This window comes from Myotis davidii, unplaced genomic scaffold (genome assembly GCF_000327345.1).
Source record: "Myotis davidii unplaced genomic scaffold, ASM32734v1 scaffold458, whole genome shotgun sequence".
Lineage (NCBI taxonomy): Eukaryota > Metazoa > Chordata > Mammalia > Chiroptera > Vespertilionidae > Myotis > Myotis davidii.
Window position 1 is genome coordinate 2733858 of NW_006289819.1, and position 27322 is coordinate 2761179.

The following is a 27322-nucleotide window of genomic DNA, read 5'->3' on the forward strand; positions in this document are numbered from 1 at the left end:
TACCAAAAGTTTGCTTCAGGGATTTTACAGAAGCACAGCATAAACCCTAGGCCAGTGATGGCGAACCTTTTGAGCTCGGCGTGTTAGCACTGGTGCCGTGTCACATATAGAAATTTTTTGATATTTGCAACCATAGTAAAACAAAGACTTATATTTTTGATATTTATTTTATATATTTAAATGCCATTTAACAAAGAAAAATCAACCAAAAAAAATGAGTTTGCGTGTCACCTCTGACATGCCTGTCATAGGTTCGCCATCACTGCCCTAGGCAATGAGAGTTAGCTTTGACAACACCAGTAGGAAGGGAAGGGATAAGAAGATAAAGAACACCTGAGTGAGCTGACAGAGTAGTAAGAGGGAGAGAGGTCTGGCTTTGTCTCAGGGCCCATGACATGACTCCCTGTGCCGCTGTGTGATATGGTCAGTGTACTTTGTGGATACCATTTCTTGTCTTGAGGGAACAGAAATGAATGTGACATCTGGGACCACTTTTCCAGTCCTCTGCTGCCACAGCCTGGCAGAATTCTGCCTGGCACCGAACAAATGCCAAAGTACTAGATGTGACTAAAGAGAACAGAAAAAAGGCAGCTAGAATGCTGTCCTCATAACTCAGGACTTTTAGATCAAAGCTAATCAAAGATAAAACATTTGAGGGAGAACAAATTATAATTACCTTGAAGCAACTTTAAAAGTCTCATAAATTGCTGTCAGATATGCCTGACATATGACCATCAAAATGTAAGTAACTTTATTCAGAGAAACCCTTTGTTGCACTTCTGCTGACCCAACCCTTGTCCTTGCCCAAAAAGAGTGAGAAAGGCAACTTAGACTAGCGACTCAAAATCACTCTGCTCTTCAACTTAAAAACGCAGGCAAAGGTGCTGGTGGCTACCCATTCCCATGACTGGTCCGGCTCTTCCTTGAAGCTCAGGCTCATGGAGAGCAGAGCAGGCCCAGGCTTTACCAAAGCTTTAGGTGGATCGTTCGCCCCAGCCCAGAGGCCTCATCGCCTAGCTTGAAGACATGGCCAGGATGGAGCCAGGTAGAGACAGTGTGCCTCTAAGAACAGAGAGGCTGCCAGTTTCTAGCAGCACAAAATAAGCAGACTTTCCAACAGGACAGAGTGGTCCACGATCCTGTGTTCATCAGCTCACCATTGACATGAAGCAGTATCAGATCAGGGTCAGTTCTGGATCAAGGACTGAGGAGGGCAGTAGGGAGAAGTGGCTGTAGAAACTATCATTTATTAAATACCATTTATTTCATACTAGAGGCCCGGTGCACGAAATTCAGGCATAGGTAGGGTCCCTAGGCCTGGCTGGCAATCAGGGCCAATCGGGGCCTTCTGGCTGGCGGCGGGGCCTTCCTTCATTCCCTGCCACCCCCTGGTGGTCAGCGCATTTCGTAGCGAGTGATCGAACTCTCAGTCTCTCGGTCTAACTCCCAAGGGGACCCTTTATATATTAGCCTTTTATATACACAGACACTGTGCTAAGTGTTTTACATTCATTTTCTCATTTAATCCTCACAACAGCTTTATGACGTAGAGATTACTATCATTTACAAATAAGAAAACAGGCTCAGAAAAATTAGGTCACTTGCCCAAGGTCACACAGTTAGTCAGTGGAAAAGCTGGGATTTGTCTGTTGATGAAAGCCCATGTCCTTTTATTGTACCCATCTAGGTCAGTTTGGGCAAAAGGCAATTTCACTGCCTAGCTCTACAAAGAGCATCAGAGAGTCGAGGTCACTGGCCACACTCACCGCTGGTAGGGATGCATTGAAGCTGACTTGATGTTGGTTTTTATTCCACTTGGCATTTTCCCTAAAAGGAACATAAAGAAAGACACTTGATGCATGGTAAGACTTTTATGATAATTCAGAAATGTGGTCTCTTAGGTTTCCTTCTGCCACCCTCTCTATCAACTCAGAACTCTGTAGCATCTGAACCTGGACGCCAAAGCTCAGAGGCGTGGTTGCACACCAGCTCTCTCCCTAACGGTATCTAGGAGGAAAGGGCTATTTGCGGGGAGATGACGTGGTGGGAGGGATCAGACTCTCCTCACCTATTCCTAGAAAAGATAGCTAAATCTGTGTGATCCCCATTCACAGGTAAAAGAATATACTTTTATTTTAATTGTCCCTTTTCTCAGACAGTGTAGAAGAAAATATCTCTTCTAGTTACTTGCATCTGAACTCCTCCAGACTGTTCTCATCATCACTAAAAGTGAGCAGGAGACAGAATATGGAGAAAAGAATACATGTTGCACTGGGAAACTTGCTGCCAAATGGTCTTAATTAAGGTCTGACCATCGGTTTCTCTAAGAAAAAACCCCTCACATACCTAATATCCAGCGTAAATGGAACAGAAGGGTAGCTGAGAGACAGAGGTTTGAGATAGGGGTTGGAGGTGAGAGCAGTTTCTGCTATTCGAGTTATTCTTCATTCTCTGGAGTTTGTTAGCATCTCAAATGAGATTTTTACTCTTAAAAATTGTTTTCTGGATCACAGTCCAGGAGAATGGGAGAAAATCTCCAGCTCTGGGGAGGCTAACGGTTCAGACAATTCAGCTTATTCCCACTTCCTTGCTCAAGGTCTGTCACCATGTCAATCCCTGCCACCTTACCTGGTTGACCTGCCTGGGCCATTTGCACCCCACTGAGAATTGACTGCTGCTGGCTTGGAGCACCTGTCATCTGCACCTGCTGCAATCCTGAGGCTCCTGCAAGGATTGTTCCAGTTCCTGGCTGGCCTGGCTGGCCAGATCCACTGGTGCCTGAAGGTCTCCAATTGGACAGCCCTTTTCCAAAGGCAACAGCTGCCACCAAGGCATTGGTGTCTGCAGGGTTAAAGGTCTGCTTGTTTGGCCGGAGACCTGGAGAAAAAGATGAGTGAGGACCCTGAAGTATTCCTCTGACCCTGGACAGAACCTAGCAGTAGGAAGACCAGTATGAGTACCAGGGCTTAGCGTTCTGACTTTAGCAGCATCTAGGCTCCCTGATAGCCCAGAGGAAGAGTCAAAGAACCTCCACAACTATCTCAGAATTCTCCCTTTTCACTTTGCCCATTTCCTCCATCTGTTCTAGGGCTGGACTTAAACACAAAAAGCTAACAAAATGGATGTATACCCTTTCCTAAGCAGCTCATTCTTATATGTCCTCACTTTGCTACTAACCACCATTCCTATAAAAGTGATCTTATCCCTCTTTCCTTCTCCATTTTTAAAAAATTTATTTTTATTTTAAATCCTCACCTGAGAATATTTTTTCATTGATTTTTAGAGAGAGTGGAAGGGAAGGAGGGGGAGAAAAGAGGAAAAAGTGAGAAAAACGTCGATGTGAAAGAGACATCAATTGGTTGCCTCCCACATGTGCCCCGGTAGGGGCTGGCGATGAACCTGAAACCCAGGCACATGCCCTTGACTGGGAGTCGACCCTTCGACCGTTCAGTGATAGGGACTGATGTGCTAACCACTTAGCAACACCAGCGAGGGCACTCCACTACTTATTACTATGGCTGGTGCCTTTGGGCAAGTTTCTAACCTTTTTCTATAAAAGAGGAAAGAGATCTGACTTATGGAAATAAGGATTAAACTCAGGGCTTTCCTTCTCCATTTTGCCACCGATCCCTCCATACCTCCACTCTCTGATTCTCGTTCCTCTTTGCTGATTTTCTCCAAAAGGTTTGAGCACATTTTATTTAAACTCTGGATCTGCTTCTGTAACACACAAATTGGTAGAGAGATTAGGGCAAGCAAGAAATGATTGTGGGGAAGCTGCTTTCTTGTGCTCTTCCAGGGGATATTTATATGCAATCAACTGTGCATCCTATGAGACAGCAATAATAAAGCCTAGCTTCTCACGTGGGACTTGGGGGATGGGGGGTAGCAGGGCAGTGAATCAGTCCAACCTGAGCTACATCAGCACCGATGCGGGCAGCATCTGTTGTCAGTTGCTTCTCTTGCTCTTCAACCTCAGGGTCAGGCTTGGTTCTCAGATGGTCAGGGACTACCTCATGGCTGAAAACAGGTACTCGTCCTTCCGTCTGCCGCTGTTAAACACAGCTTTTATTAATCATCCTAGGCATTCCAAGATTCAATCTGGACCGATATATAGGTCCTGTCACAGGCAAACAGTGCATTTTCAGGAAAAACACAGCCTAAGATGTATGATACTTTGCTTCCTAGGACACCGTACCCCTCACTCTATCAGTCATCTCTGTTTCCTCACACTCCTATCTGTACTAGACACAGAGGCAAATCTCTCTGCTACATTTTAATCAAAGACTAAAATATACAAAGTTACAAAAGAACATGCATTTTGCTGGAGACAGGTGTTGGCTGAGAAAGGCCTTTGCCGTGGTGGCAAGGTCCTCAGGTTTCTTTGGGAGCAGCTCCCCAACTCCAGGACAAAAAGCAAGGCCTCCAAAAGGCAGCCTCACTTTTTATTGCTCCACATTCAGAACCTCTACAATAACCAGCCAACGACTGTGCTCTAGGTCCTTACCAAAGAACTTAATTGCCCAAGTTGTACCCTTCTCCTCCTCTTACCATAAGATCTTCATCACGGTCTGGGGACAACACCAGAGGGATGATGACCTGGTTACGGAACAGTGGTGTCTTTTCATGCTTCAAGACCTTGTTCAGAGTGTTCAACTGTCCAGAGAGCAGGGCAAAGCTGTCCAGGACAGAGGGCCTGGTGGTAGTAAGAAGGTGTCAGAACATTCCCAGTAAAGTAGCCTCAAAGGGGTCCTTCAGATTAGGAATACTCAGACTCACCCCCAAAAGACTCCTAGACCTAGAGCTGGACTGGGTAGGAACCAGCGTGTCTGATAGGGATTGTGGGGTTAGAAAAGAGGGACACACTTTCAGTTTCTGACACAGGTGGAGAAAAAAGGTCATTTCTTGAATGGGGCGAGGAACAGTGGCAAAATAGGAACCATGCCTACACTGTTATCACCAAAAGTTCAGAAACGGAGTAAAAGCCTCTTTTCTGGCCTGGAAATAAGATCTATATTTCCAGAGTAGGTTGGATTTAAAAGGCTCACCAATATCTATGGCAAGAGATCCAGTATGACCTTTGTGTTCCTACTGTAGCGGGAGGATTTCTTTTCAAAGAAGTCAAAGGGTGAGAATCAAAAGCTAGAAAGAGCCTAGATTGGGAAACTGGGCATTTCTCTACTTCCTTGTCATGGAGGCCCTAAATTATACTTCGTTTGTTAAATGTTGGGAAACCTAGCTGTTACCAAATCATAAGATGTTTGCAAACTGATACATGGTTCTATCACTGGAGGTGCCCTATTCACCAGGAGGCTTGGCCCCCCCACCCATGCAGCCCTCCCCAGATTACCCTGGCCATCCTTACCAGGTCAACCGGTCATACTCGTTCTCTAATTTGTAAATGAAACTCCCCAGTGAGTTCTTCAGATCAGCCACTTGACTCAGCAGTGCATCTAATGACGCTTCAAGCTGCTTCTCCTCCCTCTGCACCAATAGGAACAGGTTGGTTACCCAGGTGAGTGTGAGTATGACACATACAAAGGAAGGCTGAAAAGCCAGGATGACGGTATGCAACACTATTGAGTAACACAGGATCTCACTGGCATAGGAGAGCCAGGTTGTTTTCTATCTTTGGTATTTGGGTTATAGACAGCATCAACTCTTAGACCTTTCAACTCATGCACCTGACCTCAATTCTTTCTACCAACTGATTCCTTTCTCCATCATTTCCTAATTCATGCCTGGTTTTTTTCTGTACTAAGTATACTCTATTCCAGTGATGGTGAACCTTTTGAGTTCGGCGTGTCAGCATTTTGAAAAACCCTAATTTAACTCTGATGCGGTGTCACATATAGAAATTTTTTTATATTTGCAACCATAGTAAAACAAAGACTTATATTTAATTTATATATTTAAATGCCATTTAACAAAGAAAAATCAACGAAAAAAAATGAGTTCGCATGTCAGAGGTTCGCCATCACTGCTCTATTCTCTCATTGAGAACTTTTCTTGAGACCTAATGTCTGGGTTTATTCACTTTTGTGTACCTCTGCAGCATAGGTGCGACTCTGTTCTAGAGCTTGCCTTGTGAGCCAGGCTGTTCTTGCCAATGGCACACAATCTCTGAGAAATCTACCTCTACAGGAAGGTTTCTCTGACCACTGGCTGGCCTTGGACCACCACCACAGCCCCTGCCCCAACTCTTCATTTGCCCTCAGCATTTGATGTTTCAACCTTCTCCTTGCTGATTTAATCTGCACTCATTTTATCTCTGTGCCAACATTCCTGTGCCCCTTTCACAGGCTTATAAACATTTACTGACAGATGTCCAGGTGCAAGAAACTATGACAAATGAACAACAAAACAACATAATGAATGGGGAAGGCTTGGGGTGGGGGTTGGGGGGGTTGCAAAAAGGGAGAAAATGGGAGACATCTGTAATACTGTTAGCAATAAAATAAAAATAAATTTTAAAAATGCAAATGTCGCCCCAGCTGGTTTGGTTCAGTGGACAGAGCGTTGGCCTGCGGACTGAAGGGTCTCGGGATGATTCCAGTCAAGGGCACACGCCTGGGTTGCAAGCTTGATCCTCAGTATGGGGCGTGCCGGAGGCAGCAGATCAATGATTCTCTCTCATCACTGATGTTTCTATCTCTCTCCCTCTCCCTTCCTCTCTGAAATCAATAAAAATATATATTTTAAAAATGCACACATCCTAAGCACCAGACAAAAAACTGTAAATGCTGCGGGGGGGGTGTCTTGCAAAATAATTTTTTTCTTTCTATAGCCTCCGGTTTTACTTTGGGCACAGGTTGGGAAATCGTCTTGCAAACTCGCCAATGTGCAGGGCAGGAGCCACCCACGGCCTCAGATTATAATTAGTTTAGCTTTTGGCCACAGGGGTTCCACAATTTCTTCATCCCTCGGGCTTCTCTCCGATTGCAAATTCCCTGTTATTTCGGCATCCAAGAGCCGGCCACCCCAGCACTTTCTTGAGTCGTCTTCCTTAGAATGCAGCTCAACCTTCCCAAATTACAACCTGGTCCTTTCCCATAACCTAGCAAATCAGTGCTGCTTCCTCCCTCCCGATTTAGTCTTGGTTTCCCTCTGGTCAGCCGGGCTCCCAACCCATGTCATCTCTGCCTCTCCTCCCCCGTAGGCCTCGCCCCTCCACCCCACGTTCCCTTAAGTGTCAGCCTCGGGCTCTGCCCCCCTACTCTCAGCTTCAACTCCTCATTCTCTCCTCGGTCAGCCTACTCTCGAGCCGGCTAACTGAAACTAAGTGGCGATACCGATAACCCCAACCAAAGACTCACCTGCATAGCGGGGGCAGTGTCTGCAGCAACCACCTCCTCTTCCGGTTTTCAAGCCAAAGAGTCACGCGGAGAGGGTTGCTTCCACCAATCAGAGAGCTCACAAGTTGTCCCGCCTACTCACTTCCTGTTCCTGCCAGGTGCGCGACAGCCGGGTCAGGGGTCACAAGCGGAACATCTTCCCTGGCCCGGGCCGGCGCGGGAGCGCTGTGTGATGGCTTCGGAAGGCCCAGAGCCGGAGGTGAGGGGCGGGCGGGCGCAGCTTTGGTCCCCGAGATCTGAGGGCCCGGCGACCTGGTCCGGCCGTGGCCTCCTCCGGGTCTTGGGGCGACCGGGCTAGCCCCGAAAGCCTGTCAGTTGAGCCTCCTTCCCGAGGTCCGCAATTTCCTCGAGGGGAAACTCGCTGCTTTGTGTTGTTTACCGAAATTTCATCCACGTCGCCGACTCTAAGGCTCTTGGATGCTTTGACCTAATAATAGTATTAAACCCTTTATTTTGATTTTCTGTTGCAGTTTCAGGGAGCAACAGGGCGATAGACTTACTTTGCCGATTTCTGCATTTCTTCAAACATTGGAATCCCATAAACAGCATGAAATAATTTATTTCTAGCGTTCATGCTTAGGGAAAGCAGTTTTGGTTTCGTGAAAATATTTTTGACTCGGAGTGAAACCTCGTTCCACTATTGAGCCAACTTGGGGCAAGTTTTGACATCCCAGATGTTGTTTCCTTCATAAAATACCTATCTCATGGTGTGTTGTGAGGATCACAAGTATTAAACCAGAAAAATGCATTTGAGGTATCAATTAGGTGGTAAGGACCTCGAAAGGAACGTCATATACCTTGTGTTATTCAAACTCGTGCAAGGAAGGTGGCAACACCCATTCTCCTTTACAGATAAAGGAAATTGGGACGTGAGGGAGGTTAAGTACCTTACTCAAGTGCCACTCAGCTGGCGGGTAGCAGAATTCTGGAGTTAGAAGCTCCGAGCATAAAATTGCTCAGATTTGGAAGGAACAGCATCACTAGGGGAGGTGTCCAATATTACAAGAGAATATGAGTAGGTGGGAAGGGTGAGGGGTGTGTATGATGACACAAATAGTAGTCATTACTGAATGATTACTGCATACCAGGCATCATCCTAAGCACTTTACCAATACCAATGAGTGCTCTCAACCCTATGAAGTCGACACTATTACCATCCCCATTTTTCAGTTTTGGAAACAGGCACAGAGAAATTCAGAGAAACAAAGTTGCACAGCTAGTAAGTAGTAGAGCCAGGACTCCAAAAACAGGGGGCCTGGCTCCAGATCTTACGTTCTTAACCATAATGTTTTATAAATAATAAAGTAGCCATGGGATGGTAAATCTCCAGGTCACTGGGATTTGATGTGATGATACTCAGGATTAAGTAGGAAATTATCCCTTATTTAAAATAATCAGACATATTCACAGGAAGAGCCCATGCATCAGAAATACCAGTATTGAGAAAAATCATGAAATAATTTATAGTCTATTTTGTTATAGATTAAAACAAGGAAATAAAATGGGGAAATACAACACTTTCTAGGCACATAGTCTTAAACAGCATTGTCCAGTAGAAACCTAATGCAAACCATCTATGTAAATTTCATAGTAGCCACATTTAAAAAGGTAAAAAGAAACAGAGAAAAATTAGTCATATATTTATTTAATCCTATATTTCTAAAATATTACTTTAACTTATAATAAATATTTTTAAATTAGATATTAACATTATTTTTTGTACCAAATCTTTATATATATATATATAATTGATTTTTTTACAGAGGAAGGGAGAGGGATAGAGAGTTAGAAACATCGATGAGAGAGAAACATCGATCAGCTGCCTCCTGCACCCCCCGCCCCCCCACACACACACTGGGTATGTGCCTGCAACCAAGGTACATGCCCTTGACTGGAATCGAACCTGGGACCCTTCAGTCCAAAGGCCAATGCTCTATCCACTGAGCCAAACCAGTTAGGGCTGTACCAAAGTCTAGTGTGTATTTTACACTTCAGTGCATATCATTTTATACTAGCAATAACACTTCAAGTGCTTAGTAGCCCCATGCAGTAGCAGCTACCATATTGAACAGTGCAGATCTAAAGTAACAGAGTCAAAACACACTCCTGGGAATCTCATTCAGCCAAAGATTAAGCATTTGTTAAGTTCTCGATTTGCATTTCTGAAAATGTTATCTCACGAAGTAAAGAGGGTAAAGAATTCTTCCGCCCCTGGACAGAAAATTGACTGACCTTTAGGGTTGCTGCCACCCCTAGAGAGAACGTTTGGGCATAGTCAGATTTAAGAAATCATTCGTTCATCAAATACTTAAAATATTTTGAGTGCTGTTATGGATCCAGAATTGTACTAATTATCAGGGTGGATATGGGGCACTGTAAGACATGTTCCTTATTTTAATGGAGTAAGCAAACATTGAATTATGATAATAAGTGCTGCAAAGGAAAAATACAGAGTGAATGAGTATTTAACAGCAGGTTTTTTTTGTTTTTGTTTTTTGGAGGGACTGGTTTTTTATTTTAAAAAGATACTTGTTCAATTTTCAGTATCAAAACGTTGCACTATTGGTTTCTCTTTCTCCCAATTGGCCCCCAAAGGGACCACACCAAAGGAGAGTACATTTAAGCCAATAAGCTTTAACAACAGTTCTTAACCTACTTTGTTAAGAAATGGTGGGAGCTGAGGTGGATCAGGAAGTTGCTTCAGAGGTATAACATTTAAGCCTTAAGAATGAGAAAACTGAAGGAATAGTGAGAATTCTGAAGTGAGAAGGTTGAGCCTTTGGAAAACTGAGAGGAAGCAGCTGCTAGTGGCTACAGTGTGACAATGAGAATAGCTAACACAGGTGCTTACTAAAATCATATAATACGTCTAACCCCCCCCCCCCATGAAATAGGTACTTTTATTATCCCCCTTTCACAGATAAGGAAACTAAGGCACAGAGAGTTTACATAACTTCACCAAGACCTTCCACTGATAAGCAGCAGAACAAGCATTTGATCCTAGGGACTCTAATTCAGGGGGAGATGGATGAGAGATGAGGCTGGAGAAGATTCAGGTTGAGGCCATACTAGAGTTTCAGGACTATGTCATATGTATAGTGGTAAGGAGGCTTCAGACAGCTCCAGGGGGGGAGTTGGTGAGGGGAGTCTACATTTTTCATGGGACTCTTAACAGAAACAGCACAAAGCTTGAATTATATCGCAACTACAAAGAGCCAGGTGCAAAAAACAAGTTAATGAGATGGGAATGTTTCCTTTATACTGATATACATGATATGCAGTGCGGTATCTGATGATGTTATATTCATCTTGTTATAAATGGTATGTAGGCCTCAATAATTGTTCCAAAGAATGATAGGCTTCCTCTATCACTGTTCTGACTCTCCTGTTTAATTACAACAATATATTTATGAAATAGATATTCTTATCCATGTTATCAATGAAGAAACTGAGGCCTGGAAAAATTATGTAACTTGTCCAAGCTCACCTAGATAGTAAGTAGTAGAACCAGATTTAATTTCAGATCGATCTCTTGACTCCAAAACCCTGCTTTCTCTTTGCCAGACTCCTCTAAGTATAATGCACTTCAGACTCAGGGGAATTAAGTACTAGGGACTTGAAGCTCTGTATGAGTGTAGGCACTGTGAGAACACCACAGATTCAGGGATTCTCAAACATTAAAGTGGAAGAATCACTTGGGGAGCTTGTGAAGTGTAGATTCCTGAACCGTATCCACTCTAATTCAGTTGGTTTGGGTGGTGCCCAGGAGTCTGCATTCTGATAAGGACCTCAGGTAATCCTGATGCAGCTGGCCCTTGGATCACACTTTGAAAAATACCATTGGAGCTGCTTAAATCTTTTTTTTAAAATAAATATGCTTTTAGAGGGAGAGAAACATCATGGATAGGCTGCCTCCTGCACGCCCCCTACTGGGGATCGAGCCTGAAACCCAGGCATTTGCCCTGACTGGGAATCTAACCAGTAACCTCTTGGTTCATGGGTTGATACCCAACCACTGAGTCACATGGCCGGGCTGCCTAAATCTTTTTAAGTCCTCCGGGTTGATAAATCACACCTTGAAAGTGAAGAAAACATAAGGATGTTTTGAAAACGTGGTTGTTGACTTTGAAGGATCACATATAAGGGGGAATGTTGTGAGAAAAATTGTTCCTGGTTTCAAGATAGTGGATTCTGTAAGAACTGATTGATGAACTAGACTCCAGCTTGGCCTTGGACAGTCAGTCCATCATTCTAAATGACTTTAGAGACAAGGTGGAAAAATGGAAGCTGTATAGTAGTGTAATTAAGCAGCCTACTAACTAATAACCTAAAGAAAGTTTTCTAATAGCACAGTGATCATACCCTCCATCTGGTTTATCCCCCTTTCCCTCCTCACTTAACAAACCCTGTTTAACCTTCAGTGTCTCTTTCTCCTAAGATCCTAGCCTGGGACAGATTACTTAGTTACATGTTATCATAGAACCCCATTCTTATCCTTTGGCGAATATACTCAGTTTATAATAATAAAATAATTAGAGTAGTGACTTGATTTTTTTTTTCCATTGGGTAAATTTTGTGAGAATAGAGAATGCCAGTTTTTGCTTTCCATTGTATACTTAGGACCTAGTGTTGGTATGTGGCAGGCTTTTTATAAATTTGTTGGCTGATAAATGAATGCATGCTCACCTTGCCTTTGTCCTCATTGGACTTCGATGAGGACGATGGCATCCTGATCAAATTAGCAGGGAAATTAAGCTGTAAAGCAGTGGTTCTCAACCTTCCTAATGCCGCAACCCTTTAATACCGTTCCTCATGTTGGTGTGACCCCCAACCATTAAATTATTTCGTTGTTACTTCATAACTGTAATTTTGCTACTGTTATGAATCGTAATATAAATATCTGATATGCAGGATGTATTTTCATTGTTACAAATTGAACATAATTAAAGCATAGTGATTAATCACAAAAACAATATGTAATTATATATGTGTTTTCCGATGGTCTTAGGCAACCCCAGTGAAAAGGTCGTTTGACCCCCAAAGGGGTCGCAACCCACAGGTTGAGAACTGCTGCTGTTAAGAGACTTATTAGTAAGAAAAAGGAGCCCTCTCCTAGCTTCACAATAGAATAATAGACTGAATTTATCAAATATAATAGGACTAATTGGATAATTGTATGTGTCCCAAAAAGCCAGCTACATGAAGACAGATCTGAACAGCAGTACAAGAGAGAAAGTCATGGAGGTTCCTGAGTATGGGATGATAAAGCTTTTAACTATGTAAATAGCACCTAGGGGGCTCTGAATGTGTGACCTCACCTGGGTATTGTGTTCCATATCGGCCCCCACATTTTAGGTTAAGAAGTACATCAACCAGAGTTCATTCATAGGCATATGATATAAAATAAAATAATGAGGAAATTTGAAGTCATGCTGTTGGAGACGTACTTAAAGAACCTGGAGATACTTCTTACGGAAAAGCAAAGACTCCAGGCTGTCATCAGATGTTTGATAGACTTAGAAGCAACTGATTGTTGACTGACTTGTTATTATATTGATGTGTGCATTTATACTTTCATATACCTTTGGGGTAGCTGGTGGTATTTTATAGAGGAGGACTGAAGCTCAAGCCCATAGTCTCGGCTATCAAATCACACTTTCTTTCAGAACAAATCTATTAGAATGCACACCAGAACCTTCTCCCCAGATTCCAAGAACAGCAAAAAAGAAGATAATACTGAAAAAGAACAGACTAGTAAAAAACTGGCTTAAAACAAACAAAAAAAAATACCACAGCTTTCATGAAAGCAAAGGAAAACCCCAAACAATAGATTTGCTAATTTTTCCATAAAGTGGGTGATGAGGAAGGATGGAAACTCTTGAACAACAAAGAGCAGATGTTGATAAAAGTGGAAAAACTAAGAATAACTGGTAAATCGATTGTGAGAGCAATTTCTCTTTCATGCATTTATTCAACAAATATTTCAACACTTAGTGTGCTTTGGCACTGTGCTAGTTTCTAAGGATACAGCAAAGAACAATATATAGACAAAGCCCTACTTCCCTGGAGCTTCTAGACCTGTAGGAGAAACGAACATTAAAAAGTACATAAAGCCCTGGCCAGTTTGGCTCAGTTGGTTGAATATCCTCCCATGTACCCAGAGGTTGTCTGTTCCACTCCTGGTCAGGACACATGCCCAGGCTGCTAGGTTGATCTCCAGTAGGGGGTGTGTAGGAGGCAGCCAAAGGATGTTTTCTTCTCTCTCCCTCTCCCTTCCTCTCTCTAAAAAAATCAATTAAAAGTATTTTTAAAAGTGCATAAATGGCTTGCTCAGCACCTTTCCCTTCCCCCACTACCCTCCAGGCATGTGACCTTTGCCCTTCTCTCTCCGAGGCTCCAAGGGCCCTTCTTTTGCTTCTGCAACTTGTTTCCTGAGCCTACGCAGCCCAGCTGGCTCACCTCTACTACCTCTGTGACTCTCTAAATAAACTTTCTCTTATAACTTGAATAAATAAATAAATAAAATAAAATAAAAAGTACATAAATTCTTTTATTGTGAACTGTGGTGGGTACTATGAAGAGTTATAGACTGCTTTGTGAATACCCAACAGTGCAGGAAATCATTGCCAAGATTTTAGTTCTAGAAGACAGAGTGACCAAATGTCCCGACTGTCCTTATAGTGTTGGCCCTTGGACATGTGCTCTGACTACCAAAGAAGAACAAAAGGAAAATAGTATGGAGGCTAGTGTTAAGATTTCCTCACCCTGAAAACAATTGTACTGATTATGATTAGTTCTAAATGTTAAGTTTACTTTGCTGGGAACATAGCATGAATTCACTTACTTAGCAAAATTGTTTTGAGCATCTTATATGCCAGGCACAGCACTAGGCCCTGGGGATAGGGTGATAAACATGAAGGACTGCTAAATTGGATGTTCTTCCTATTGTGTGTGTGTGTGTTTAATTTATTTCTCTATTTAAGGGGGAGAGAGACACACATAGATTTGTTGCTCCACCCATCCATGCATTCATTTGTTGATTCTTGTATGTGCCCCTACCAGGGATCAAACCTGCAGCCTTGGTGCTTCAAGACAAGGCTCCAACCAACTAAGCTACTCAGCCAGGGTGGGATATTCTTCCTGTTCTGATAATACTCTGAGCCCCAGCCTATCCTTTTTCAGATAAGAAGCTTGGCAGGGATCCAGCATAGTCAACTCAAACACAAGCATGGTTACTAATATCACACCCACACCAGCTCAGTCAATCCCGAGGGAAAGGTTGCCCTGTTCATGAGAGCATCCCACTCTGAGACCGTGGGTCAGAGAAAGAGGGCAAGTAATTGCTGCAGGTTCTTTTGTTGCCAGTAGACTCCTTTTCTGACTTAGGGGCTTGGCAATAAGACTAATTTGATGGGACCTTTTTAGGAGGTTGTGGTTAAAAAGTGATGGTAAATATATTAATTTTTCCTAGCTAACTTGGAAATCTTTCTGCCACTTACTGGTTTCTGATGCTACCTTAGTCAACCCTGACACCTTCCTTTTTATCACTTTCTTTCTCACTTCCAGTTAATCGCCAGTTCTTGTCTGTCTTATTCTAAAAATATCTTAAAGTACAACTAAGCTCACTTGTCTCAAAGGTTAGTTGAAGCTGACTTTTGTTTGTTTTTTCATAGCAAGACTTTCTCAATGAAAGGCAGTGGTGATTTCACGTGGTAGCACAACTCCTTGTCTCCCCTGGAACATAGAATGGCTACTTTGAGTAGCTCTGGTCTAGATTACTATCATTTCCCATGGTCATTAAGGAACCTTTCTGAATCACATGGTATCCAGAGGGAATTTTTTTTTTTTGTAATTGTAGGAATATTATAATTATAGATGCAGATTACAAAAAAGAGAAGGAATCTTGTACAATAGAACAAACCATCCTCAGCCAAGTATTCCTGGTTATATTAAAGAATGTCTGTAACTTTTAAAACCAAAGAGGGGTGGGGGGCAAGGGAGGGTGGAGAAGGAAGTATAGAAGTTTGTGTAGATGGGTTCACCCTCGTGCCACAGGAAAGCTTGGCAGTGCCTCAGTATGAGCTTGCCACAGGACGTGCTCCAGAATGCCTTGTCTAATCAGCTGCTTGCACTTCCACCCAGGTAGAAAGTGCTGTAGTTTTTTAAATAGGACTGAAGTGCCATCATCAACTGCAAATTCTTTAGTCTTTTAGACATCGTACTTCAGTACATAGGCATTGGGGAGGTTCATATTCCATGTAATATCCAAACCTTCATCTCCTCCCAGTGACCTCACATACATAGCAAATAACTTTTTATAATGATTGAGCCATGCTATTTCTTTAGCAGACATGTGAAATCGTAAAACATTTGGCAAAACACTGCTATATTCCCACCTGAGTGGGTCATACGGTATGCTACAGTGCAGCTGACAATTTCCTAGCAAAGTATAGTGTTGAAATTTGGTGGTTGGCATCAAATTACTTCTTCCACCTAACTTTACTTTATTGGTTTTGTTCATATAAAGCTTTAATCTCCTCCAGCCTGAGTTCATCCTCCTTTTTTTCTTATAAACGTTTTTAAGGGCATTTCCAGGGAGTGATCCAGATTGGATTTCAAGCCTTAGAGGAAGGTCAGAAAGCCTAGGGTGGGAGTGGAGGGAACTTTGTGCTGCCATTCTGGCTTGGTGGGTGTTCCCTTTCTGGCCAGTGTCCCCTCCCCTCTCTAATGAGGCCACTGACCTGTGGGAAGGTGCCAGGAGAAGCCCCACTCCTGAGACCAAGCCCAGACCCCAGCGCAGTAAGAGTCCGCCACTCAGCCTTGCTCTGGCCGTGACACAGTGCAGTGCTTCTTTCTCCAAGATCCAGAGGAATTTGCTTTATTAATCTTCACCCAAGGATATTTTTCCCATTGATTTTTTAGAGAGAGTGCGAAGGAGGGAAGGAAGGAGAGAGGGAGGGAAGGTAGGGAGGGAGGGAGGGAAAGACAGAGAGAAACATCATTGTGGAAGAGATACCTTGATCAGTTGCCTCCTGCACTCGCCCTGGGGATCAAACCTGCAACCCAGGTATGTGACCTGGAATCGAACCCGTGACCCTACAGTGCTCAGGCCAATGTTCAGTCCTCAGGCCAAGGTTAAATCCTCTGGCCAGGGCAGAAGAAATTTTTAAAATGTAGATATGTTTCTGTCCTGTTGGAAGAAAGGAGTTGGATAGCTTGGCCTAATTCAGGACAAAAGCCAGAGTCCTAGCCAGGGTCTACCTCAGCCCAGAGTAGAGAAGCTGTATAATAGAGAGTAGAATTTCCCAGACCTGTGATCCTAGATGGTGTAGAGACAATACAAAATAATGCTGAATCACATAAAATCACTGTGTAAATTAGCATTTGTCTTTCTGATTATGTTAGAGTATCCTTTCTGCTTGTAAACTCCCATTTCCTTCTTATAACCACTTTAAATCTTTTCTGCTCGTAAGTCTCTACTTTAATCCATTTATCACCCTCAATAGAAGGGCTTTGCAGCTCATCAGGCCTGGGTTTGACTTCTGACCCTGTACCTATTAATCATGTCAAGCCACTTAACTTTTTTTGATCTCCGTTTTCTTCTGTTAAATGTTTTGTGTGAAGACTGAATGAGATTATCTATGTAAAGATCCTAGTGTGCATCTAGTAATAACTGCAATAGTTACATTTTTAAAAAATATATTTTTATTGATTTCAGAGAGAAAGGAGAGGGAGAGAAAGAGAGAAGCATCAATGATGAGAGAGAATCATTGACCGGCTGCCTCCTGCACACCCCACACTGGGGATCTCAAGCCTGAAACTTGGACATGTGCCCTGACCAGGGAAATTGAATCATGACCTCCTGGTTCATAGTTCGACGCTCAACCACTGAGCCACATGGGCCAGGCGCAATAGTTAAATTTTATTCTTGCTAAGTGCTAGGCACTGTGTTGAGTATTTCATATGCATGATGTCACTTAATCTGCATAACAAAATTATTAGATTAGTATTAGGATTATCTCCATTTTACAAATGAGGCCACTGAAGTTTAAAGAGGTTAACTAATAAGTGAAAAATTGGGATTCAATCCTAAACTGTCTAAATCTGAAATTCTTGCACTTAACCTCTATAGTTTTATTTTTGAATATATTTTAGGTCCTTAATATGAGTTTCTCTCTTCTTTTTGCCTTCTACTTTCATCTCTGCCATTTCCCAGTATCTGTTTCAATAACTTTTGATGCTTGCCCTCTGTCTTAGAGAAGACTTTCTTCATCTTTAGTCATTGCACCTCTACTCTCCATACTCTTCTCTGACTGTAGGCACCCTCTATTATTGCTTCTCCAGAACTATTTTGATCTATACTCCATTCATATTTCCCAATTTTAGAGGGACAAAAACCACTTCCTTTCGACACCACATTTCTCCACAGGCAGTCATTGGCTTCTTTCTGTTCATTTCTCTACCACCCTCTTCAATCCTCACAGCCTGGCATTTTCCCCTTCACTAGTCAGGGACACAGGAAGAGAAATTTGCAATTTGTCTAGAACAGGAGAGTAATCTTTTCATCTGAGGCAAGAGTAAGGGAGTAAAGCAAGCATGTCAAACTCAAAGGCTAACACGGGCCAAATAAACAAGGTTTAAGTTTATGTGGGCTGCAAAAAAACAAAAGCTTCAATTTTCATAGAAATGGAGGTTTATTTCGATAGAATCATGCTGAATACTAAGGCCTGAAATAAATGAGTAATCGTTAACATAAAATAATAGAACATTTTAATAAAAATTAATATTTTTTCTTGAACATTAACTTACCAGACACTGAATAACTACACAAACTAATAAGTGTAATGCAAATAAACCTATTTTTCTTGTTCTCCGAAAGTGAAATATTTCCTGTTGCGCACACCAAACAAGTCAATCCAAGACTAATGACGTGGCAATTGGCTGCTAAAATATTCGCTGCTAGTATTAGTGGAGAGAAATGGTGCGCCTGCGCATAAGGCGAGTAAGGGAAATGAATGCAACACTATTATAGTAATCTGTCATTAGCGTTGTAGTTCATTATTAATAATTATGTAGAACTTAAGTTACGAAATTTTTATTAACACATTTCTTACATACCGTCATATTGGCTGGACTGCATGCGGCCTGTGGGCTGAGAGTTTGACATGCTTGGAGTAAAAGGAATGTTACATACCTATCAGGATTAGTCAGGGAGAAATGTTTGGGGACTGACCCTATTTTCTCTGTGACACCGGAGGCACATTTATCTGTCAGGACTATGGGGGTGAGGGATTGGAAAACCCTCTAAGTGCTGACCAGGGAGGAGGAAAAGGATGGGTAAAGGCCTGCCAGAGGTGGCACCTTTCTCTCTGTCCAAGGGCAGGTAGTGTGGTACATGTATGGATGAGGGAGAATGTCAACTACAGCCTGAGTCAGCATTTGGCAGGGCTTATGTAGTAAGGACAAGGACATGGGCAAAGGAACTGATGCTTGTCAGGGCTTTGAACCAACTGTCCATAAGGCAATGGAGGGAAGGAACTAGAGTGTTAATAACTGGCAGGTGTGGAGGTAAGGAGATCGTGACCCACAGAGGTTTGATTTTGAGGTATTCAACAGGCTTAGCATTTACCCAGTGATGATTTCATTAGTTCAGGGATGGGAAACTTTTTTTTCTGCCAAGGGCCATTTGGATATTTATAATATCATTCACAGGCCATACAAAATTATCGACTTAAAAATTAGCCTGCTTGCCCTAGCCGGTTTGGCTCAGTGGATAGAGCGTCAGCCTGTGAACTAAAAGGTCCGAGGTTTGATTCCGGTCAAGGGCACATCCCCGGGTTGTAGGCTCGATCCCCAGTGGGGGACTTGCAGGAGGCAGCCGATCAATGATCTCTCCCATCATGGATGTTTCTCTCTTTCTCTCCCTCTTCCTTCCTCTCTGAAATCAATTAAAATATATATTTTTAAAAATTAGCCTGCAATATTTGGTCAAACATTTAATTAACTCATCCCTAATGCATTGGCAGGGCCAGACCAAATGATTTTTAGGGCCTTATACAGCCTGAGGGCTAGACGTTCCCCATCCCTATTTTAGTTTCTGCTGTCATTGGGGTTATTAGGAGGAACTATCTGGCATTATTGAGCATCTGTTCTGTTTTAAGCAATTTGCCAAGCACAGGGACACCAAGCTCGAACAAGATACAATCCCTGCTTTCAAGGAGCTTAGAGTTTATAGGAGAAACTCACATGAACATTTGATAATGTGTAAAGGTCACTTCATCTATATAGAGATCTGCAGGGGGAATGGGAGCAGAGAGCTGAGAATTGGATCCTTGGGTACACCTTGCATGGAGGTGGGAGTAAACTTTTCACCTCTGCTGCCTTGCCTCTCACTTATGCATTGTGAGATCCTCAGACAAATTACTTGCACAGTGCCCTAGCCGGTTTGGCTCGGTGGTTAGAGTGTCGGCCTGTGGACTCAAGGGTCCCAGGTTCGATTCCGGTCAAGGGCATGTACCTTGGTTGTGGGCACATCCCCAGTAGGGAGCGTGCAGGAGGCAGCTGATTGATGTTTCTCTCTGATCGATGTTTCTAACTCTCAATCCCTCTCCTTTCCTCTCTGTAAAAATTCAATAAAATATATATATTTTTAAAATTACTTGCACAGTGACCTGTATATAGGAGGAATACAGTGAATTTTTATAAATTTATTAATGTCTCTTTGTCCCCAGGTGGAAGAAGCTGGGCAGGTGTTTCTGTTGATGAAAAAAGATTATCGAATCTCCCGAAATGTTCGCCTGGCTTGGTTCCTCAATCACCTGCATCAAACTGTGCAGGCCACACCCCAGGAAATGTTGGTGAGGCCAAGAGACATACAGGATTTGAGGGGCCAGCTCAGAAAATCTGTTTTTTTTTAAGAGGGTACTGGAAAGAGGCAGGAGGGGAGACTGACTCTGGGAGGGGCAAGTGACTTTGCCCACAAGATGATTCTTCAGGGAAAATTTTGTTTCATAATTTTCCAGATAGGAAAAGTATGTGTTGGGTTGTGGGAGGTGGAGCCAAAGTTGTGTCATTTTGGCTCTGGAAGTTCAGGCCCTGGGAAAAAAGGTGTGCCTCTTTCCTGACACTTTTCTTTCCTCTTCATCCTAACGGTCAGCTTCAATCTGAGCAGGAGTTGGAAGTCCTCAGTGTCTTGCCCCCTGGGTGGCAGCCAGATGAACCAGTGGTCCCAAGGCCATTCCTCCTCGTACCTTCCACTCAGGTCACCTTCTTGGCTTGGCAGTATCGATTTGTCATTGAGCTGGACCTTAGCCCATCTACTGGCATTGTGGTAAGGAGCAGGGGGAGATAGTGGGAGAAAGGATGGGGTGGGGGTGAGGAGGAGAGGGAAAGGCTTGGGAGAAATGAACAGTGGTCTCAGCCTACCATTGTGGAAGGAGACCGGCTAGGCTGTAAGGGAACAGTGGGTAAAGACAGATCCCATTCCAGTGGTGGCACTGTGTTTGGGGGTGCGATCAACCTGAAGATAAGAGGCCCACTGACCCGTGAAAGCTGCTTGTCTCTGCCCTCTGTCCAGGGCTGCCTTTGCCCCCCCCTTGAGAGATCTTTGTGTGCATTGCCCTCAGGATGATTCCACGGGGGAGATCTTGTTTGATGAAGTTTTCCACGCCCTCTCCCGCTGCCTCCGAGGGCTGCTTCGGCCCTTCCGAGTGCCTGGATCTTGCATCGACTTCCAGCCTGAGATCTACGTGACTATCCAGGCCTACTCCTCAATTATTGGCCTACAGTCCCACCAGGTATTGCATCCTTTCTCCAAGTTTGTACCCTCAGACCTCATTTCTGGTCGTCCTGTGACCAAGTCCTTATCCTGAGTCTACTACTTGTGCCTAAGTCCCCAGCTCTGCTAGCTTCTTAAACCTGTTTCTTAGTCATCTCTATGACTCTCTCTCCTCTTGGAAAGAATCTGTTTCTCTGGTCTTAAAGAGCCTTCCCATGCCCAGCCGGGTGTAGCTCAGCGGTAGAGCGTCGACCTAGGAGCCAGGAGGTCACTGGTTTGATTCCCATTTAGGGCATATGCCCAGGTTGTGGGCTCGATCCCCAGTGGGGGGTGTGCGGGTAGCAGCCGATCAGTGATTCTCTCTCGTCATTGGTGTTTCTATCTCTTTCTCCCTATCCCTTCCTCTCTGAAATCAATAAAAATATATTTTAAAAAAAAAGAGCCTCCCCATAAGCTTTAGTTCAGTTGGCATTGATTGGACAAATTTCTCTCTCACTCCTGTAAGTCTCTGGTCTGGCCACTAGAGCCTGTTTTTTCTGTGTGTCCTGGCTCCTGGCACTAACCTTTAAAGATGGTCTTCAGGAATAGCTTTATGATTTTGAAATATAACCAATACTCAGAAACGTAATTTCTTCCAAGGACAGAAGCGAGTCATTTTCTCAGAGCCCTGTAAAGGGTTGAGTGTAATGCTGACCAGATAATTACAGGGCTTATCCAACACCCAAGCAGGCTATCACAAGACACTCCTTTTGGAGAATGATCAAGTCTGTTACTGGAATATCTGTTTTTGGCTTAGCTAAGCATGACCCAGTTTCCCCTCATCTGCTCTTAACTACCCTCTCAACTCACTGGTAGGGGCTTACCCTGAAACTGTGCCTGATGGCTACATCGTCACCTTAGCTGGTTTTGAAAGACAGGGGTGCAAGGAACAGCATCTGAGGGTCTTGAAACACGCAAAGCTTGCCTTAGCTGGTTTGCTCAGTGGATAGAGTGTCAGCCTATGACTGAAGGGTCCCGGGTTCAATTCCGGTCAAGGCACATGCCCAGGTTGCAGGCTCAGTCCCCAGTCGGAGGTGTGCAGGAGGCAGCCAATCAATGATTCTCTCTCATCATTGATGTTTCTCTCTCTCCCTCTCCCTTCCTCTCTGAAATCAATAAAAATATATTAAAAAAAAAAAAGAAATATGCAAGGCCATTGGTACACACCTGAATCCCAGCTCTCTGCCCTGGATTAAAGTGCTCTCCTAGTGCAGCTGTAAGGACTGTTGGTTGTGGGCTCCATCCCCAGAGGCCAGACTTGGTAGGTGTTGAAAGCCAAGGCAGGAAAAGCTATAGGTATTAGGTAATCACTCAACACTTGGTTGGGTTTGGCAAACACTTACTGAAGCCTGTTCTATTCCAGGTCTGGATTGGGTCCTGAATACATAGATGAATAAGACACTGTCCTTATCCTGATGAGAGGAGATAGGGTTAGGGTTTAATGGAGCATACTGATATTGAAGGAGATAATTTCAGTTAAATGTGTTAAGGGCACTAATAAGTTATGATTCGGGGGCAATGAGAGCAAGGTAGGGGAGCATCCAACAAAGCCTGGATGTCTCTGCAGGAGTTAGAAGTCCTCATCTTAGGACAAAGAGGCATTTGAACTGTGTCATGAAGGAAGGATTGAAATTAACCATTCAAGGACAGGGAAACAGGCTTTCCAGACAGAGTGACCTGTGGAGCAAAGATATAGCTAGGAAACTGCTCTCATTACATGCTACTTAGTTTGACACAGTAAAGTCTGAATGTGGAGGTGAGGAGTTGAGGAGACTGGTGAGATAAGGGCAGGATTATGAAAAACTTTGAATGTCATAGCTAAGAACTAGTACTTATTCTATTGGGGACTTTAGTGTGGTGGGTGGTGGTGAAGGGCGCTGGGTCTTGACTCGCATTGCCTGTATTTGCTTCCTGACTGCACCAGTATTGGCTGTGTGCCCTTAGGCAAGTACTTAACCTCTTTATGAATCTGTATCTTTTCTCCAAAATGGGGAGAGAGGAGCCTGGAAGGAAACACAAGAACACAGATAAAAACATCTAGCAAAATTTGAGGTGTATTAATATTATGTGGTGATTAAATTAATACATGTCAAGCAGTGCCTGCCACATAGAAAACATGCAAATGAAAACTATTAGCCATAGGTAGTAGGGAACCTGAGAAGGTTTTAAATGGATGGTAACAAAATCAGATTTGTACTCTAGGAAGATCACACTTGTTTGTGGCCAATGAGGAAGATGGATTAGGGGACAAATTCTGGATTGGGGAGAACAGAAGATTATTATAACATGGGAGAGGAGATGAGGCCTGAACAAGGATAGCAACTGTGGAGAGGAGAGGACATATTTGAGCCCCAAGGCCCTTGGCCCTGAGCCAGCTTCCTCACCATCTCTACAGCTCTCTCAAGATGTATCCTGATCTTCTTAAAAAAAAAAAATTAACTCACTTTACAATACATGTCCATTGAAGGAGAATTGAAAAATAATAGAATTAAAAGAAAACCAAAACTCACCCATAATATACCACTCAAAAATAACTACTATTAACATTTTATGGAATTTCCTTCTTGTCTTTGAGTATGTGTTTATCCTTCCTCACCACCAACCCTCATCCAAATAGAGGAGAAACATCAGGCTCATTCCAGACACACAATTTTACGTCCTATTTTTTTTAAGGATAATATCGGTGTTTTTTCTCCCTTTTTTTAAAAGATTTTTTTATTGATTTCAGAGAGGAAGGGAAAGAGAGAGATAGAAACATCAATGATGAGAGAGTATCATTGATCAGCTGCCTCCTACACACCCCCTACTGGGGATCGCGCCCGCAACCCGGGCATGTGCCCTTGACCAGAATTGAACCTGAGACCCTTCAATCCTCAGGCCAGTGCTCTATCCACTGAGCCAAACCAGCGAGGGCGGGTGTTTTTCCACATTACTAAATATTCTTTAGAAACATGACTTTTAATGGCTGCTTGACTTTATCATATTTTATCATTATGTATTTAGCCAAACCTTTATTGTTGGACCCTTAGGTTGACCCAATTTTCACTCTTCTAAACAATACAGCTGTGAGCATCTTTCTCATCTTTTTATATCCCCCTGATTCTATTTTGCTTCTCACAGCCTGGCGTGTAGAGTGGTATAGAGTGCCCCTCTCCCCTCTTTGGGCTATGCTCACACACTTCCCAGTTCTGAATAGGGAACGAAGAGGGAGTTATTGCACAGGAGAGCAGGGTTGGGGTATATGAGACAGGTTGAAGGAGTCTGATAGGGAGAGAAAAAGGAGAGATCCCAGGGCCACCAGGGGTCAATAGCCCTATGTAACATTTTTAGGATGGGGGCTTTTTTTTCTTTTTCTTTTTTCAAATTATAAGAGAAAGTTTATTTAGAAAGTTACAGAGGTAGTAGAAATGACCCAGTTGGGCTGTGTAGGCTCAGGAAACAAGTTACAGAAGCAAAAGAAGGGCCCATTGGAACTTAGGAGAGAGAAAGGGGGGAATAAAAGGGGTATGGGAAAAACAGGGAGAGCCCTGGATGGGAGCACTTATTTATGTTGGAAGTAGAAGAAAAGAAACCCCATGGAGAGAAAATGAAGGTATTAGAAGGAGGACCCAAGATTAGATGGAGAGATTAGCTTTAGGGAAAAAGAGGAGGAGAAGAAGTCTTTCCTTCAGAGACTGGAAGGGAGCACATGAACACAGATATAAACATCTAGCAAAATTTGAGGTGTTTTCTGTGGTTTGGAGAGTAGTATACCTTCATGGTTAGGGTAAGCTGGGAATTCCTATTGAGGGGGGAAGTTATTGAGAGTAAAGGGAAGGAAGGAGCATTCATTGGGGGAATAAGAAGATTTTTAACGTAAAAAAGAGAAAATTTCCAGACAGCCTCTGTGTGCAGTGCTTAGGAATCAACAAGAATAAAAAATATATGAGGTAGAATGAAAAAGGCGTTGCTAAGCTGAGGTGGGGCAGTTTATGGACAAAGATGGAAGGAGTTGGAAGATCTTTTGTCGCCCCCATGCGGGGACATGGGGAAACCCAGTGTGGAGGACCTAAAGCAGAGGAAGGTTGTGAACCCAGATAAAGGTGAATGACCTGGGGGCAGTGAGCAGGAATACCTGGGCTGAGGAGTGATGAGTAGATGATCTCCTCAGGGAGGAACTGGCTGTGGAATTAGCTTGCTTGGGTGGGAAGTCAGGGTTGCCTAGAGGGAGAATAAATAGGGAGGTCAGGAGGGTTACTGCCCAGTATCCCCTGACCTTCATGTCTTGGTCTTTCCCTCCTGCTTCTCAGGTACTGATCCAGGGCTGCCTTTTGGACCCTTCCCAGCGGGAAGTGTTCCTGCAGCAGGTATATGCACAGCTCTGTCTCTTTGAGGATAAGGTGGCCACCATGCTGCAGCAGCAGTATGACCCCCAGAGCCAGGTATGTGGGAGAGACAAAATATGTGGGAGACAAAGCAGTTGCCATTTAGAAAGAGCAGCTGTTAAGGAACAGAAGGGAGTGAGGGGGGGTAAGCCTAATACAGAGGGGACAGAGAGTAGAAAAAAAAGAGCCAGAGGCAGAGTGAGCCAGGATTAGAAGTGCTAGTGAGTACCCATGACAGGTTTCCTATTGGGAGGAGGGCTCGGATACTCTTTCCAGGACACAAATTCTTGCTGGGAGAAAATGTGAAGGCTCTTTGCTATGTTTTTTTTAGTCCTGGATCTCCCTTGATGGATCTGAGAAGGTGATCATGGATAGCTTTGACTTCTAGTTAGTACTTTATACAGTCAAGGACAAAGCTCTCGGGGCTCACTAGAATGCATTTTCATTCCATCCAATGTCCTAAAAGTAGCCAGACAGTTGGCAGTTCTGTGTGTCTGAAACATGGTGTCAATTGATGTATAAAATATTTCATAACGACAGTAGAAAAATATGGAAAGAGGGCCGTATTGGCAAAAGGTGGGGAAGCCCTGCTCCAGTACAATCTAGTGCTACATTTGGTGCTGGACTCCCTGTCCATCTGAGGGTCAGTATCTGAACACAACTTGGGGAGGAAGCACTGTCAGGGTTTGGCTGCATAGTTGGGGGTTTGGGGTCTTCATACGATTGGGCCTGTATTGGCTTGGGCAGTGCTGCTGTAAATTCGGGCTTTGCTATGGATGTGGCAATGCTTTCTGTCCCATTCTGTCTTTTCTGCTACTTGGCCAGGCAGAGGACCAGTCCCCAGACTCAGGGGAGCTCCCTGGCCGGAAGATGGGAGTCTCCATGGTGACAGCTGATCTTGGACTGGTCAGTATGATTCGTCAGGGCATCTTGGCGCTGCAGTTGCTCCCCTCAAACTCTAGTGCAGGTCAGTAGAAGGAATGTTGGTGGGATTGGGGAAATAGACTTCAGGAAGGATTTGGTGGGAGCATTATCAGCAAAGCTAGTTTCCAGGGAATTAGTGGGCCCCAGAGGAGAGGGTCTGTTTCTTGTTTGTAAGAGTTAAGTGTGTGTTAGTGGATATCTCAGTACCTACAGCTCTGACAACCATCAGGGATCCTGTGGGAAGGAGTAGCACTCCAAGGACATCATTCAGGAAGAGACTGGGATCCAGCACTCACAAGAAAAAAGCAGGAGGGAAGGGGAAAAGAAAGGTGTTTGAATCTTACAAAACACATTTGTTGGCAGACACCAAGGTCTTTAGGGCTTCATCAGTTGAGTACCTGGTTTTGACGGGTCAGTGTCCCTGGGTCTGAGTCTGATGTTTCCTGCTCCAGGTATCATTGTGATCACAGATGGGGTGACCAGTGTCCCTGATGTTGCTGTCTGTGAGACCTTGCTGAACCAGCTTCGCAGTGGCACTGTGGCGTGTTCCTTTGTACAGGTGAGGACTTTCTAGGATGAAGGAGGGGGAAGTATGGCATCTCACAAAGTGGGATGTGATTAGTTATTTTCTTTGCAGGCAATGATTTCCCCAGGTAAAGCCAATAGCATAATTACATGTGTGTGGTGGGAAGAGGTGCCATGTCTAGAAAGAGGTAGGTGGCAGCAGTGGGAGAGGACTCTTGTCTTTGTCCTCTTTCCTTAGGATGTGGGAAACAGCATGTTATAGTAAAAAGAACGCAGAATTTGAACTCTGGCAGTCAGTACCAGCCTCATTAGATTAGTTACTACTGTTTTGTTTGTCA

At 43.6% G+C, this 27322-nt stretch overlaps 2 protein-coding genes across 5 annotated transcripts in view; one reads left to right on the forward strand and one right to left on the reverse strand.

Moving 5' to 3' along the window:
• Positions 1–7417, reverse strand: part of MED8 (mediator complex subunit 8) — a 15917-nt gene extending 8500 nt beyond the window's left edge. For 2 of the 4 annotated variants that reach the window (XR_435609.2, XM_006762602.2), the window contains exons 1-7: positions 7317–7417; positions 5366–5484; positions 4552–4696; positions 3912–4052; positions 3639–3720; positions 2629–2877; positions 1767–1827 (exon numbers count right to left, since the gene is read on the reverse strand). Coding sequence is in view for 3 of the 4 variants with exons in the window: in XM_006762602.2 (XP_006762665.1) it covers positions 1767–1827; positions 2629–2877; positions 3639–3720; positions 3912–4052; positions 4552–4696; positions 5366–5484; positions 7317–7322 (803 nt within the window). In the remaining variant the exon portion in view is untranslated. Of the gene's footprint in view, positions 1–1501; positions 1828–2628; positions 2878–3638; positions 3721–3911; positions 4053–4551; positions 4697–5365; positions 5485–7316 lie in introns of those variants that run through there. The other 2 variants (XM_006762603.2, XM_006762608.2) reach the window with 2 other exon arrangements.
• Positions 7418–7454: 37 nt separating this feature from the next.
• The window catches only part of SZT2 (seizure threshold 2 homolog (mouse)), a 55107-nt gene continuing 35239 nt past the window's right edge, over positions 7455–27322 (forward strand). Inside the window, exons 1-7 of the mRNA XM_015563205.1 lie at positions 7455–7554; positions 20087–20212; positions 20512–20685; positions 20981–21151; positions 25461–25592; positions 26361–26502; positions 26912–27018. Of these exons, the coding sequence (XP_015418691.1) occupies positions 7528–7554; positions 20087–20212; positions 20512–20685; positions 20981–21151; positions 25461–25592; positions 26361–26502; positions 26912–27018 (879 nt within the window). The 5' untranslated portion in view covers positions 7455–7527. The remainder of the gene's footprint in view (positions 7555–20086; positions 20213–20511; positions 20686–20980; positions 21152–25460; positions 25593–26360; positions 26503–26911; positions 27019–27322) is intronic.